This window comes from Vespa crabro, chromosome 1, assembly GCF_910589235.1.
Source record: "Vespa crabro chromosome 1, iyVesCrab1.2, whole genome shotgun sequence".
NCBI classification, from domain to species: domain Eukaryota; kingdom Metazoa; phylum Arthropoda; class Insecta; order Hymenoptera; family Vespidae; genus Vespa; species Vespa crabro.
The window spans coordinates 21,402,849-21,420,057 of NC_060955.1; the positions used below are offsets into that span (position 1 = coordinate 21,402,849).

The 17,209-nt window shown below is 28.5% G+C and overlaps 3 protein-coding genes across 6 annotated transcripts in view; 1 reads left to right on the top strand and 2 right to left on the bottom strand.

The window, feature by feature from the left end:
• Positions 1-1,214: 1,214 nt before the first annotated feature.
• LOC124424997 (carbonic anhydrase 7-like) lies at positions 1,215-9,446 on the top strand. Of its 2 annotated transcripts, XM_046964717.1 has the most exons (6): positions 1,229-1,557; positions 6,834-6,878; positions 7,085-7,246; positions 8,076-8,323; positions 8,396-8,632; positions 8,756-9,446. In XM_046964717.1, exons 1-6 carry the CDS (start codon positions 1,509-1,511, stop codon positions 8,987-8,989), a joined length of 975 nt encoding a protein of 324 aa, XP_046820673.1. In that variant the 5' UTR covers positions 1,229-1,508; the 3' UTR covers positions 8,990-9,446. The 2 variants fall into 2 exon arrangements, with proteins under 2 accessions (XP_046820684.1, XP_046820673.1); XM_046964728.1 differs by lacking the exon at positions 7,085-7,246 and having other exon boundaries at positions 1,215-1,557.
• A 208-nt stretch (positions 9,447-9,654) lies between these two features.
• LOC124425015 (coiled-coil domain-containing protein 12) lies at positions 9,655-10,540 on the bottom strand. Its single transcript, XM_046964759.1, has 3 exons — positions 10,382-10,540; positions 10,124-10,262; positions 9,655-9,933 (listed from the first exon to the last, which is right to left on the bottom strand). The coding sequence occupies exons 1-3, from the start codon at positions 10,507-10,509 to the stop codon at positions 9,721-9,723; spliced, it is 480 nt and encodes a 159-aa protein (XP_046820715.1). The 5' UTR covers positions 10,510-10,540; the 3' UTR covers positions 9,655-9,720.
• A 121-nt stretch (positions 10,541-10,661) lies between these two features.
• Positions 10,662-17,209, bottom strand: part of LOC124424877 (putative uncharacterized protein DDB_G0271606) — a 16,345-nt gene continuing 9,797 nt past the window's right edge. For all 3 annotated transcript variants that reach the window (XM_046964454.1, XM_046964437.1, XM_046964446.1), the window contains exon 3: positions 10,662-14,268. In XM_046964454.1, coding sequence (XP_046820410.1) covers positions 12,448-14,268 — 1,821 coding nt within the window. In that variant the 3' untranslated portion in view covers positions 10,662-12,447. The remainder of the gene's footprint in view (positions 14,269-17,209) is intronic.

The window sequence follows — 17,209 nt, forward strand, 5'->3', positions numbered from 1 at the left end:
ATTAGAGAAATTTCAACCTAAAGGACGTTGGATTGTAAATAATGACATTTGAACATATATACACAACAGTCTCATAGTTTTATCCATAGTATATACTCACGTGTACATTCAACGTGTATATATTAGTAACGATTTACGTGATTTCTTGTAAATTAATTAACATTGTAATCGCTATCACGTTCTAAAAATCTAAATATTCAATGCACATAAATGCGAAATAAAAAAGGATCTCATATCCACCTCAAAAAAAAAAAAAAAAAAAAAAATAGAAAAGAAAAAAGGAAAATGTAGAAAAAGAAGTGAGGAAAACTCGTTTACCTCGTTTTGTTATTGTCATTTTGTTTCTTTTTTTTTTTTTTTCAAAATATATATCTATTTATAATTACAATATATATATATATACTTGTTTTCTTATGTATTAAAAATCAATCACGTTGGACGATATTACAAACAATTTATTTAGAAATATTGTCGTAGACATACGATTAAAATAAACTAAATTTAGTCTTTTCTCTATCACTAAGAAGAGTGCAATGCTCTTTCCCTTTCTCTTTCTCTCTTTCTCTCTTTCTCTCTCTCTCTCTTTCCTTGCGATCTCACGAATAAAATCGTCGGTGTCCTTGAAAGAAGAAGAAGAAGAAGAAGAAAGAAAGAAAGAAAGAACGAAAGAAAGAAAGAAAGAAAGAAAGAAAGAAAGAAAGAAAGAAAGAAAGAAAGGAAAAAGAAAAAAAAGAGAGAGAGAGAAAGAAAAAAAAAGAGGAACGGAAGACTAAAACCAGTTCTAAACTCTTGTGGAATATTTGCCTTCGAACCTTCGGGGCCGGAAGCAAGTTAGTAAATAAGAATGAATAGTTCGGCTACGTTATTATCGACGTAAGAAGACGATGAAATGCTATGTAAACGTTCGTAAAAATGATAATAAGAGTTTGTCAATCCACGTATGTAAGAGGAGAAGGAGAAGGAGGAGGAAGAGGAGGAGAATGACCTCGAGATTAAGAAGCAAGGGCCTCCTTTCTTATTTGAGTCGTTTGAAAATTATCTGTTACGATTTCATCGAGTTGATTATCTGATATCTTCCTTCTCTTCATCCTTGTTCTCGGCTCTCATCATTGTCGTCCTCATCGTCGACCTCGTCGTCCACGTCCTCGTCGTCATAGTCGTCATCGTTGTCCTCGTCGTCGTCTTCGTCGTAGTCATCGTCATCATCGTCATCGTCGTTGTCGTCGAACGACTTCTTTCAGTTGCGCCACAACTCGTACTAGAAGTGGTAGAACTCTTATTTAACATGGTCGACGAGCCGGCCAGTGCTCAGTCGATCGCCGAGAGTATATTAGACTTATTCTCACATTTTCTCGTTCTCTTTATCTTAATCTCTCGTTATCCCTCGTCGTCGATCACTTCAAGTATCAAGGAGAAAGTAGTCAAAGAAAGAAGAAGATTATCCTGTGATCAATAAAATAAATCAATTCGATGGTGTGTCAATTAAAAAGATATTTTTGTGAAGCAACATGATGATCAATATTTGGACAATATTTTTTGGATTTCTTCTTATAATCAGTGAGTACTAGTTTAACAATAATCCTCGATGATATCTTCTTATTTTCATTCATATACGATTTCTTTTTTATTTCTCCGTTTATTGGGGGAAAAAAAAAAAATTAAAAGGAAAGGAAAGAAAAAAAAAAAATTGAAAATTGAAAAGAGGAATCGAGAATACGTTCATCAGGATTTTTCTATTTAATAATAAAAAATCAACAGAGGACGTAGGAGTGGGGTGGGGGTGGAATGGGGAGCAGAAGAAAGGATAATATATTAATAGTGTTTTTCTTTTCTTTCGAATATATCAGCTTGAAATATATATATATATATATTTATATATTATAGGATAATAATAAATAAGTATTCGATCGAAGTATATAAGAATCGGTGATCGTGCGAATTTTTTTGATAAATTTTCGTTAAATTTATTCTCCTTAACTCTTAATTCTTATTAAGAATCGTGTCATTCAAACAACGAAGCTTCCCTTTTGTTTTGATTCTCGCACAAAATGACTTTTATTTCTTCTCCTCGATGGAGGATAAACAAAATTAAAAAAAGAAAAAAAAAATATTAATCTTTATTACCCTTTAATGATGTCATATGAATCATGTAAATAATTAATATTACAAACGTATTACTACGTACGAATATTTAATGGCCGATAAACTTTTATTTAACATCGATGATCCTTAAAAGAATAAATACAATTTTATTCGTACCTCCGAATGATACGAATAAATTATTTAATTGATCGTTCGACGCCTACGTACTGATTAATTGCCACACGACGCTTTTATTTGTTATTAGAAGCTTGCGTCACATCCTTATCACCTATCTTATGTTTCGTGATCTCTAATGACGTTTATTTTATTACACCACATTTCATCCTTTTTTGGCATACGTCCATTAAAGTTGCCCTTTAAAATTAATAAAGACTAAGAAGTGGAGGATCTGAAGTATTAAATTTTAATCTTCTTCGATATGATTGAATTAAAAAAAAAAAAAAAAAAAAAAAAAAAAAAAACCGTTGTGATATTATACGTTATATATTTAGATTACATCGCATATCGGAATTGATCTTTAAAATTAATAAAAATTCAAGTGGGGCTTTATATATATATATATATATATATATATATATCAGTTTTCATTGATACGAATTAATACAAAGATATGATTATCAAGATCAGTTTTGTTAGAATATTATATGTCATATATTAGATTATTATATTATAGCATTAAAGCTGTTCATTAAAATTAATAACAATTAAAGCGCATAATAAATTTTATTTAATTATTCAATTGGAAATTTTATCATTTTTATATAAAAATTTTATCCTTTGATATAACTTAATAGAGATAAATAATTATCAAAATCAGTTCGTTACAGATAATATATATATATATATATATATATATATATATATATATATATATATATATATATATATATATATATATATTATATTATTATATTATAGATTAGATTTGTTATTTAAAATTAATAATAATAAAATTGTACTTTCAAAATATGATATTGTAGTTCTCTTTAATATGACTTAAAGTAAATAATTTTTACAAAGGACCATTTGTTACGTTATATATACATTATGATTATCTTATAAAATTATTAACAAATGAAAATGTAAATTTTCGAAAAGTTAATTTTATATTTCCTTTTGGTACTACTTAATACAAAGAAATAATTATCAAGAACCGTTGGTCGTTCTAATACGTGAGTGTATTTGTATGATACGCGAAGGAACGTTAATTTCAACGTTGTAGATAATACGAAAATATACGTCCATATGTCGGACAGAAACGTGTGAATGAAAATTAGAATGCCGATGACGATTCAACGAGTAAATCGAGGATACTAAAAAATCGTATCTGGCTCTTTGCGAAAAAACTCAACTTTTTTTTTTTATATCGATCAAACGAACAATCGAATACGATCAAAGTCTTTCGTAGTGTCGATGATATGACGAAGAAAACTTTTTTTAAAACGTATGATTCATTCGTATGACAGTAATTATGAATAAATAAGGGATTATGATGGTTTGGTATATAACAGGAAAAACTGTGATAAATTTTCATGAAAAATAGAACGGTGACGTCATTTGCTCGAATATGATAACACGAAAAACTTGTATTTGATAAAAAAACAAAAAGAAAAAAAGAAGGACAAAGTAAATGTACGTGCGATATATTCATTCACATTTAATCTGTGATAAGGGAAATGAATAATAATAATAAAAAAAAAAAAATCAAAGTGGGAAAAACCGGAGAAACAACAAAAAAAAAAAAAAGAAAAAAGAGAACAAGAAATAAAAAAGGAAAAGAAATTCGCCGATTGAAAGTATAATTTTATTTTTCTTTCTTTTTCTTTTCTCTCTCTCTCTCTCTCTCTCTTTCTCTCTCTCTCTCTCTCTCTCTCTCTCTACGATCACTCCTCTCTAATCGAAGAAATTGAATTTGAAGATATGCACGTAAGACGAATTAAATTTACAATAATACGAGATTATATAAATGAATAAAAAAATCAAAAAGAGAAAAATAAAATAAAAAAAAAAAGGACTAAAAATATAGTTTCGCTCTCTCTCTCTCTCTCTCTCTTTCTCTCTTTCTCTCTCTTTATGAAATTACAATTGAAATTGCAATAGAAAATAAAAGGGGTGTTCCCTTTTGCAAATTATTATTAAGTTATCGGAGATCGTACATCCTGTATCTAATTTCTAATCGGATTAAACATGTGATGGAGCCTTTTTGACGATATTAAACGTTTCTACGAACATGTATTATAATGCGTCATTGCAGAAAGAAATAATCTTAATCGTTGGCTAATCAAAGACCGTTTTTTTACCAGATTATTCAATGAAAGAGCAAATGTCCAGTCACATGTTGATAAAGTATAATCAATTCGATAAAAATAATATCGGAAAGAAAAAAGAAAAAGAAAAAGAAAAAAAAAAGAAAAAGAAAAGAAAGAAAGAGATATATATGTATATATGTACATACACCTAATCGAATCCACACCTTTTTTGCCATAAAAATTAGTATAAATTAACTTTCAAGGAGAATTCGAAAACCATCGTTGAAAGGTGCAGCGAAAGAAAGGAACGTGACTCGTTGCACTTTCTACGACGTATTCAGAATATATATACATATATACACATATATATATATATATATGTATATGTATATACAATATGTATGTGTAATACATATGTACATGTAGGTAAATATGTACATATATGTAGATGTTGAAAGTTATGTTGTTAGTATAATGAGATCTTAACGATCATGATGTTCGATCTATAGCTTCATTATCACTCAAATTACGTGGAATATAAGAATGACATCGTTTTTGCAATTCGTGCACTTCTTCACGTATGATCTTCTCCCGTTACGTAATTATTATATATATATATATATATATATATATATATATATATATATATATATATTTCAAAATACAATCTCTCTCTCTCTCTCTCTCTCTTTTATACACACTCATGCGTATATGATGCGTATATCAGAAATTCTACGAAGAAGAAATTTCTTCTGTTCTCGAGAAAATGATTCAAACAAATGGTACGATTCAACCGCAAAACATTGAACTTCGTATTTTATTGTCTCATGCGTGAATTATACGTGTGAACTTTATTTTTATGATAAAAAAAAAAAAAAAAAAAAAAAAAGAAAGAGAAAAAAAAAAAAGCAAACACAAAATTTATTTGCGACAATGTGTTCACGCGTTAATATGCTATACGTGACCGCGACATTCGTGCATTTTTCAGATGCATCACAATGTCACGAACGTGAAACTATGGAGAAGGGAGAGTATATATATCAGGGTCTTCCCACATCGATTCGTTTAAAGATTCATTCTTTTATTAATGATATTTGATCGTATCCCTCTTCGGATCTATATTATAATACCATTTATTGTATTAAATTATGTTCGAAGGTCATTGATTCATTATAAAACGATAATGCACTTATGTGTTTCCTTTATTTTTTTCATGTTTTCCTTTTTTTTTATATAATGAAAGGATATCCGAAGTATATCCTTGGCATACTAAATCTGAGATGAACGAAGGATTTCTGATAATCTAAAAATTAAAATTGCAAGTAACGTAAACGCATAAACGACGATTACGTGATTAAAATTTCTTTTAAACATTTTTAAATCTTTCTTCATAAAACGTCTTCGAACGATTTCAATGAATAAAATTACATTTCATCTTGTTATATCTATTAAGAATTATTCTTGTAGGATCTTTAAATCTGTCTGTAATCATTTGTCTTATAAATCAAATCTTTCCTTGCACGTGTTAAACACATGTATAAAAAAAAAAAAAAAAACCCCGAAAGCCTATAATACAACGATATCGTTTGCCTTTGAAAGATATCTTTAGACGTAGAAAAACTATTAGTAGTATTAATTACATATGTTAATAAGTAACCTTCTTATTGTTTTCTTAATCTTCAAGAATTTTCTTTCAAGGCTTTCCTACGTAAAACAAAAAATTTCCATCATTATTATCCCATTATCATTATCATTATTATTATTATTATTATTATTATGATATTTTTCTTATAAATAATTATTTGTCGTTTGTATAAAATTCGAATGATTGAGAAAATGATAAAGATAAAAATTGAGAAAATTGATTTTAATTAATCGATTACTATATCATTATTATTCTTAATATTGTTACAATATTACATGTATAAAAATAAATCATAATTTATATAAAATTCAAATGTTCGAGACAGAGATAGAGATGTTAAAGAAATAGAAAACATTTAAATTTCAATAATTCGATTATTATAGATACATATTAATATAAAAGTACACGTATATATTTATATTATAATTTTTTTATTATCTTTACGAATAGATAAAAATTATTGCTAAAATCATCGATCACATCCTATTCATGATGATAAGTTTTCATCATGGATAAGTGAGCATCGAACTACTTGCCTCGTTTGCACGCTTCACCGATCGTGAGAATACAATGACCCAGAGTGATTCATATTTTGTTCTATTTACATAACTCTTTTTCTAAAGTAAATCTTGGGCCTTATACAAGTTAAAAAAAAAAAGAAAAATGTCGCTCTCGATCACGATCATTTTTTAATTTTCTTTTTTTCTCTACTGAAATATATTAACTTTCTTTTTATCTTATATGTGTAATATGGCGAAAGGCTATATCTCTGTGTAACTACGTCATTTCTAACAAATCATCGTTCTCTAAATAAAAAATATTCGTTTCACTTTCAGAATTCTCTGATGGATCTCAAGACTTCAGTTACGATGGAAATCATGGTACGTATCTACATACACACACACACACATATATTCTCTTCATTTTTATTTTTTTTACTTTCTTTTCTTTTGAAGATATTATTGAATACTTGGGATAATCAGAAGACGTTGAATATATGGAATTCGTTTTGTTCTTTTCTTCTTTCTTTCTTTCTTTCTTTTTTTTTGTTTTTTATTTTTTTTTTTTTTTTCTTTTTTTTCTTTAGGTACGTCGCATTGGGGCATCGATTATCATTCCTGCGTTGGGAAACATCAATCACCCATTAACATTGAGGAACACAATGTAAAGAATGTCTCCCTAACACCATTACGTTTTGAAAAATTAAATATACCACGTACCTCCTTCATAACGAACAACGGACATACCGGTGAGATTTTGTTTATATTTTTTTCTCTTTTTTCCTTTCTTTTTTTTTTTTCCTTAAATCTATTTGAAGTTATAGGTCATATGTAGATATTTCATTTCATCAAAAAAATTATTTAAGATATTTCATAAAAATTATATAAGATATTTCATAAAAATTATATAAGATATATCATAAAAAAAAAAAAAAAAAAAAAAAAAAAACAAGTAAATATAATACAAAATTAACACAAACTAAAGAAGTGAAGTTTAAGAATGAGAAAAGAAATAAAGAAGAAAAAGTTTAAGTAACAGATATCGAGGAAATAGAATATTATTAATAATAATAATAATAATAATAATAATAATAATAATAATAACAATAACAATAATAATAATAATAATAACAATAATAACAATAATAATAATATAAAAAAAATTTTGTGATAAGATTAACGTTCTCTATTAGATAGATAATTAAAACATATAGATATAACAAGCGTCCTTTTTATATCTATATTTTATATCTATACTTATTAAAGAAATAATGGAAAAGTTTATCATGGATATGATATATTTTACAAAAAGAAAACATTAATCTAGATAATAATTTAATATTGTATTCTCTGTTATTGTTAGTTTTAATTTTGTTAAAGAGATCTCACTTTTTTCTGTGAGAAACGATAATTCTTCGAAAATGATTGTGTTACGTTTCACGTTGATTCAAATCGTACATTCGAAATTGTGAAATATTTTTTCTTTTTTCTTTTTTTTTTTTGTTTTTTTCTTAATCTCAATAAAACATGAAAGAAGATTCACTTGCGTAATAAAATAATTTGATTTTACTGAATCAGTGATGATTAAGACGAACGAGTTAGAACCGGCTATCGTTTCTGGTGGACCTCTTGGTGATAACAATTACATTTTCGAACAACTTCATTTTCATTGGGGTGAGAATGATACTGAAGGGTCTGAAGATCACATCAATAATCATTCGTTCGCTATGGAACTCCATGCTGTATTTTATAAACAGGATTATAAGTCGATGACCGAGGCGATGAAACATCCGGATGGACTTACCGTCTTTGCATATTTCTATGAGGTAAAAATGCTTTGCATTTTAATGAAGTTATATCCCATCATAATACCATACACGTTTTAATATTTTACACAGGTAGCCGATAAAGAGAATCCAACATACAAACCTATAGTTGAAGCATTACCGACGGTAGAAGCAGTTAATAGTAAGCATGAACTTAAGGAGCCATTATTATTGGAACATTTATTAATAACGAATATTTCAACAATGCAAAATTATTTTACGTACAATGGCTCTTTAACTACTCCACCTTGTTTAGAAGTTGTTACATGGATAGATTTTAAAGATCCTCAGTTATTATCTCACAATCAGGTATATTGAATTATTTTCATAGTTATTGGTTTTCTCTTTTTTTGTTTGTTTGTTTGTTTTTCTCTGTCTGTCCTTCATCTTAAAGTATTATATACTCTTATAAAGATGAGATTTAAATTTTAGTTGGCTGCTTTTCGTAACCTCTGTACGTCCGATGGTAACAAATTAACACATAATTTCCGACCGGTACAACCTTTATCAGATCGACTGGTTTATCATAATATATTTAATGCAAACAACGACGTACCAATAAACAATAAAAATGGAAAAAATAAGCCCAACGGTGGACATTATATACGTAGCGATATAACTATGTTGATACTCTTTGTCGTTTCAACACTTTTCGCAACAATTTAAATATGAAAAAATGTGTATATCTAGTCATAGCGTATAATAATTGCACTTCCTCAGAGTTTACCGAGAAGATTATTTTATAGAATCAAAATTATATAAATTATTTTATTCGGATGATAATAGATCGTTATCGTTAAAATGCCACGTATGATTCCTGATATTTGTTTTAATAACTCTGACGATATATATATATATATATACATACATATATCTTTATTTTTTTAAATGATTTAAATATCTATTCAATGAATTGTGCACGTGATATGTATGCTTTCATATTTTCATCATTTTTATTCATATTTTGTGACAATTAAGTTTATAAAATAAAAAAAATAAAAAAAAAAAAAAAAGAAAAAAAAATATCCACACTGTTACATATCCTCATGATTTAAATATTACAATAATTCTGTAAATCTGTAAGTATTTATGTAATAAATTCTTATATAGTAAGTTCATCTTAGAACATCTTATTATTTTGTATTTCTATATATATTTATATTTAATCTATCCTATAATATAACATTAATAATAAATCTAAGGATAATTTAAAAAATTTTACGGTCTGTTATTCACTTTTGTATAAAAGAAAAAAGAAAAAAAAAAGAAAAAAAAAAGAAAAAACTTTATTAGTATAACGAACACATTAATGATTTATCATGTATTCATTCATGGAATAATTACTTAAAAAGAAAAAAAAAAAAAAAAAAAAAAAAAGAAAATAACAGTAATATATATTACTGCCAAGTTTTATTTTTTTCCTCTTTTTCTATCGTATTTACCATCATCATATTTACCATCGTCGCTAAATTATGTTGGTCTTGTTTAAGACGTTCTCTGATTAATTCAGCAATTGCCTTTTGAGTTCTTCTTTCTAATTTTTCCAATTTCTTAGAAACATCTCTTTTTAAGTCCCAATCTGGCTTACGTGGAGCCAAATTACTTATATCCTGTCAAAACAATGTAACGTAAAGGTTATGTAACGTTAAATGCAAATGAAGGTAATCATTTCAAAGTATATATTATTTTTTTTTATATAATACCATAACGTTACTATATACGATTTATTTATTTTTTTTTAGTTAAAAAACAATCAACGATAAAGGAATAATAAGAGATGTATTATAACGAAATACTTACAAGTTCTTCGATAACAACTTTAGTTTTTGCAGCATTTAATTGATCTTGAACTTCTGTTTCAACATCGCCCGGTTTTGCATCTTCCAAAACCTTCTCCTTGAGACTTTCATCTTGTGGCTTATAACTACGAAATTTTGGCCTACGAGAGGACAAAATCAAGATCGAACGATCATAAGTTATAATTGAGGTTAAGTTCACGAACGAAAGTTCCGTAACGTAGTTCGCGAAATTAAAATAAAAAACAATTTATTATCTTACATTGGTAATTTACTGGGAGAATCTGCCTTTGCATCTTTGCCTTCTTCATTCTTTTTTTTAAGTGCTTGCAAACGTTCTTTACGTTTTAAAGCTTCTTCCACTAATGAACCTACTTTGTCCTCGCTCATGTTTATTCTTTCGATCTTATCTGTTAGTTACAATGTTTATTCTTGATTTGGTCGAAAGATGGCGCCTACTATCGATTAGAATTTCAAAAAATCGCGGGAAAGCCATTCAAATTGATCGTTCATTCATTCGATCGCAATTCAATTTTTATAATAATTATTATTGACTTTATATATATATATATATATATATATATATATATATGCAGCACGATGTTAAATACAACGATTTATAGATACATAAATAATTTTGTGAAACGAATTAGTTTATTAACATTCTTACAATAACTCATACAAATTGGCGTCAGATAAATTATAAGCGATGATAATCGTCGATTATATCTATTTTATTATTATTATTATTATTATTATTATTATTATTATTATTATTATTATTATTATTATTATTATTATTATTATTATTATTATTATAATGTTTATTATAATTTTTATTATTATTACTACATTAATATCATTACTATTATTATCTATAAGATATTAGTTAATGCGATTGTACGTGAGTTTTAAGAAGAATCAAACAATTTTTATACGTCGGCCACGAACAAAATAATCGATAATTAAACGTGAAATATTTCTTTCTTCATTAGAATGTTGATAAAAATAAAACAAAAAAAAAAAACCAAAAAAATCTCAAATTCGAATAGAAAAAAAAATTATGCCTCGAAAAGATATAATCTGAGGATGATCCTTCAATGAGAATTCGCCGATTAGCTCCCGGAGAGAAATCACGAATCTATGCCATACGTTTGTGAAATTGAGGACATGCACATACACACACACACACACACACACACACACACACACACACACACTACTCGTACACGTTCTTGGTGTTGAAAATGCGCGTGCGCGCAAAAGTATCTCTTCTTTCGTACTCGTACTCTCTTCTTTGCCGGTATTGTGCGACGTATATCGTCGTCGGGGAAAGTTTATTTACAGTTTAAGAAGCGATTTTCAATATCGAACGCGACACGATCCACGACTTCGTGGGACCTTTTAATCTTTAAAAAAGAAAAATAAGAAGAAGAAGAAGAAGAGCACGTGTTCTCTCTTAATATATATATATATATATATATATCGATGTCTATTACTTCGAACTAAAATATATGAGATTTGTCTAGTTTAGTCGAGCCTAGAGAGAGAGAGAGAAAGAGAGAGAGAGAAAGAGAGAGGGGGAGAGAGAGAGAGAGAGAGAAAGAGAGAGAGAGAGAGAGAGAAAGAGAGAGAGAGAGAGAGAGAGAGAGAGAGAGAGAGAGAGAGAGAGAGTACACTTTGTTTATCGATTTAAACGATACTTTGATATGTATACGATGAAATAAATGTTTCATTCGAATAATTTTCTTACTTTTATCTTTTCGTTCATTTCCTTTTCCTTTTTTTTTTCTTTTTACTTCATTGAAAATAAAAAAAAAACAAAAAAAAAAAAAATAGATAAGTAAAACAAAATAGAACAAGAATTAAACGTGTATAGTAAAGAACAACTTATGTATGTACAAAATTTGTATATGCAATATAGAATGAAATATAAATGTCTAACACATCGATATTCGATAATTCGTTATTACTTCTCTTTCGATGTTTACAGTCATAATTAATTAATATAATTATGTTCGTTATAGAAATAAATTTCTTGAGTGAAAAGTAACGAACAACCTGAGCTGACGGAAGATCGTTTCTTGCGTTAGTTACATTGTAGTAAATCATTATTGTTATTGAAATATATATATATATATATATATATATATATATATATATATATATATATATATATATATACGGAGGAATATTTAGTGAAGAGAAAAAGTAATAAATGAAGTTAATATATATTATGATAGAGAGTTCGACGTTTTCATACTTAATATCGTCTTGTAGTAATTTACATGACTCGTCTGGATCTTCCTTCATTATTATTTCATTTTTTCACGCATTTGCGGGTACTTTGGCGACGAATCCGGCATTAGCACGGTTACTTGTGGTAAAATGAAGGTTCTTATTGGGTATGGCACCCACATTTAATGCTAGAACTTTAGAAACGATGTTTAAATCTTCTTGACCACCAGAGCCTTCAGCATTGCCTATTTCACCAGCGATACCTGATTGATAAAGAAGATGTTGGATTTGTTTCGCTGGTGTTTGCTGAGGTCTCATTTGTCTGTACTGAACGTAAGGATTATAAACGAAATTAACTGGACCTCTTTGTGGGATACCAAAAGTAAAAGTGTTTCTAGTTGCTGAAGGTTTCTCGTTAAAGCCAAAATTACCGACAGAGTTGAAAGCTTCTTGCCTGTTAAATCTCGTCGATGCTGCCACGGGTGGTTGGAAATCTGTTATAGCTCCAAAACTCTGATGTAATCTTTGTTGTTGTTGTTGCTGCTGTTGTTGTTGTTGTTGTTGCTGTTGTTGTTGTTGTTGACGATGTTGTTGAAACCTCAATTGATCTTGGAAATTGACTTGAAAGGGAGGTGGAACGACAACGGTGGGCACTTCTAACGAGACACTGGGCTGTAGACGAACGTTGGATTCTATTGGCGTTGGAATGTTTAAGAGATTAGTAGCCTGTTCGAAGAAACGATGCTTTTGTTGGAGCGATGGTACAGATTGTTGTTGAAACCGATAGATCCTTGGATCCTCGAACTGTTTCAATCGTTGTTCCTCTAATTGTTTCAATCTCTGTTCTTCCAGTTGCTTTAATCTCGTTTGCTCTTCGATCTGTTTGATTCTCGCTTGTTCATGAAGATACAATTGTTGTTGCTGTTTTTGCCTAAGCTGTTGCTCGTAAAGTTGACGTTGTCTGATAAGAAATTGAGTTTGTTGAATCTGCTGTTGCTGCAATTCTTCCAACTGTTTTTCCAATAGTTTTTGCTTAAATTCCAATTGTTCTTGCAGAGTCAATGCCTGACCATCTCCAGTTGGTCTGAAGATAGGTACCACGCTTTTAGGTGCACCACTTTCGTCCTGTTGAACGGTAAATGCCGCTACTAACGGTGCTTGGAAGATTTTCACCTCTTCGGACTTCTCTATTATTTTATTATCATTCGTTAAAGTATCGTTTATCTTAGGAGACTCCGTGAGACTAGACACCGTTGGTTTTGGTAAAGGTAATGCATTTGCTATTGCGATACCGTTGCTGGCAACACCGGTAAGACCTTCTGTTAATGGAGTCACAGATTGTAAAGCGATACTATCTATTTTGTTAACGTAAGAGACATGAGAATCAACGTTTGATTTCTTTGCATTTAATTCCTCTATTTTAGGTCCTACGTTAATTTCTCGATTTTTATCAGACGTAATTATATTCTGAGCGTGAAAACTTCTAGCATCGTTTCTCGTAGCTTTTTCGATGGTCATCGAGGGTGAACTAGACATTATTACGTATTTATCGGTCTGAACGAAACTTGAATTTTGAAGTTTGTCCTCGCTAGGTATTTCCTCGTCACCAGGAAATCCATCGAACGAAAAGCTAGATTTTTGAGAGATACCGATTTTTTTATTCAATTCTTTTTTCGAAGAAACATCTTGAAATTGATTAGCCGTGTATGCTTGAGCAATAGCCTCGTTCTTCCTTTCTTCCACTGATTCTGTTTCCAAATCCGTTAAAGCCTTCAAAAGAGCTCGGCGTAGATTTTTATCCAATTTCATTGCAGCCGCTGGTACGTCCAAGTTGCTGGATAAATCTGGGACATCCTCGGCTGCCGATCGATCGATCGACACCACTGCTATCGCAACGATCACTAAAGCTATCTGCAACATCATTAATTAATATAATTAAATTTCATCGTAAATGAAATCAATTAGAATTGAGTTGATAATTTTATTATTATTGTTTGTTATTGCTATCTTTTTTTTCTTTCTTTTTTTTTTTTTTGGCATATATATATTCCTTGATTACGTTACTACGATTAGTAACTAGCCTAAGATAATTTTCTCTTCCTAAAACCACAGCAAACACCTGTAACTTTCCTTTTAGACGCGTTAAGAACGCGTTCTACACGATTATGCAAGTTAGTCGTATACGTGTTTGTCGTATTCGGAAAAGAGAAAAAAATGTTACGCATGCCTCCGTACCGTAATGCACGATTAAATGCTGTAAGGTAATGCTATCTTCAATCGTATAAAACAAAAACAAAAAAAAAAAAAAGAACAAAAACAAAAAAAAAGGAAAAGAAACGTAGATGAGAAAGAAAAGGAATCAACGTCGAAGATTTCTACGGTGCAATCTTGTAACGCTCGCAATAAAGAGAAACGCCTAAGAAAAAGATTATGCGAATTTTCGTAGTTAATTATAGTTAAAATATAATGAAATATACGTAACCACAAAGATTTATCGTAGGTAAGTACTCGAATATATATATATATATATATATATATATATATATTTTTTTTTTTTCTTTTTTTCTTGTAGAAAAAAGAAAAGAAAGAAAAAAAGATTTAACACAAAAATAATTCGAGATTGAAATGTAAAAGAAAAACATTAAAACAAAATATATAATAATACATATTGATATGATACCTTTGACGCGACAATATTTTTCCGATCATTCGTTTCTCCTGATTTCTTGGTGTTTTTTTCTTTTTTTTTTTTTTTTTTTGGAAAAAGGAGAAAAGAGAAAAAAAGGTTTAACGTAATAAATGATTCAAAAAAGAAATGTAAAAATAAATATCATAAATAAAAATAATAATCGTCATTGTATTAATACTTTTGCAATGTTTCGTTTCTCACCATTTGTGTTTCTTTTCGTTTCGAGTAAATTTATATATACTTTGTACGATAAATATCTAAGGTTTTTCTTTTGAAATGAAATATTTTATCGTGTAGGTCTCATCGTCGCGTAGGTGAATTTCGCACGTTTCTATTAAAATAAACGGTTGAAACTCGACGAGAACTTTCATCCTGAGAAGTGAAATTATATCGTGAAATCAGTTAACGGAGACCCGGATGACTGAAGTAAGAAATTAATATATAATTCAATTTCTTCGTAGATAATACTTCGTGGTTTTTGGTTGGATATTTGCCGGCGTGAAACAAATACTTCGAGATGGAAGAAGAAGAAGAAGAAGAAGAAGAAGAAAAATAATCCCCCCCCCCCTCCTTTCTCCCCCAACCCTCTCGATATTAACACAAATCATTATATTTCAGAACTTCATTGATCATTTGCAACAAATTATACGACAATATTACAATCGGTTGCAATAGACATATTTATTCTCTTTATTTAACATAATTATTCCATCTAACCGTTCTATAATTATCTTTCCAATTTATATGCGATTATAATCTAGATAATTATCAACATAAACGAGTCCACGAGAATATTCTCGGTGCTATCTCATTATTTATCTCTTTATTAACGTCCCATTATCGGCTAATTTCGAATTATTATTATCCACGATGGAAAATGTATTGACGTGAACGTTTAAATATATACGAATTTAAAAAAAAAAAACAAAAAAAAAAAGAAAAAAAAAATTAATATTTTCTTTCGTTCGTAACAGTCAGCTTTTCGCACGCGAACAATTACCATAATTCGCTATCTCGTTAATTATGTATCTACGAGCATGAATAATATGTATGTAGGTACATTATTATTTTCAATATTTTCGTCCGTAGAAAATGATAGCTCCTTAAAAATGAAGTAACTACGTACACTTAGTATAAAAAGTATTCGTATTATATTTACTCGTAATAATTTTTTTTTTTTTTTTTTTTTTTTAATTAACTAACAGACCTAAACATTATATATTTGTTTAAATTTTTTAATAATCCCATATATTTATATTCTCCTTATGAAAATTATATAAATAATTTGTTTTATGTGAAATAGAAAAAAAATGTATAAAAAGAAAAAAGAAAAAAAACAAACAAACAAAAGAAAAATTATTTATACTCGTTAATATTTTATTTTATATTAAATAAAAAAAAAATATATATATATATATACATGTATACACACAATATATTTTCTTTTTTGATATACGTTTAAGAGCTAACGTAAGATGTATTGTATATAAAAGTTATAATGATCGGTCTGTCACTTTTAAAGAAAGAAAATTTAATGAGAAAATAAAAATTTTTAACATAACAAACAGCTAAATGTTTGAATATTTTTTGTATTCACTGTACATGTCATAAAAGGAAAAAGAAGTTGACAGGATCGTTATTGTTATTCCAACTAATGGCACCAGCCATATTATTCTCAACCTCGGTAAGAGAAAATATCCGATGACATTTGCAAAGAAAGCCATAACTGCGAATATGCGCCGCACCCGTGTCCCTCGCAAACAAAAGCAAATATTATACATGCGTGCCGATGAAGTTTATATAGTTCCTATATACATATATATATATATATATATATATATATATATATATATATATATATATAAAAGATAAGAATTAACAAATTTCTTTTTCATTTCTTAATGGACATAAAGATATTTATGTTACCGTAAATGGGATAAATTATTTTGAGATTTATTAGTGTCGAAATAAAGAAAAAATTTATTTTCTTGTGAAAGAAATTAAAAAACGCATTGAGAAAGTATTGACGCTATTAACTTTTTGTTTTGATTATCTTCTTCTATAATCGTTTTTTTTTCTTTCTTTCTTTCTTTTTCTTTTGTTTTTTTTTTTTTTCGTTTGTTTAATTTATCATTTGCAATTATTATCAGAATATTTTGTATT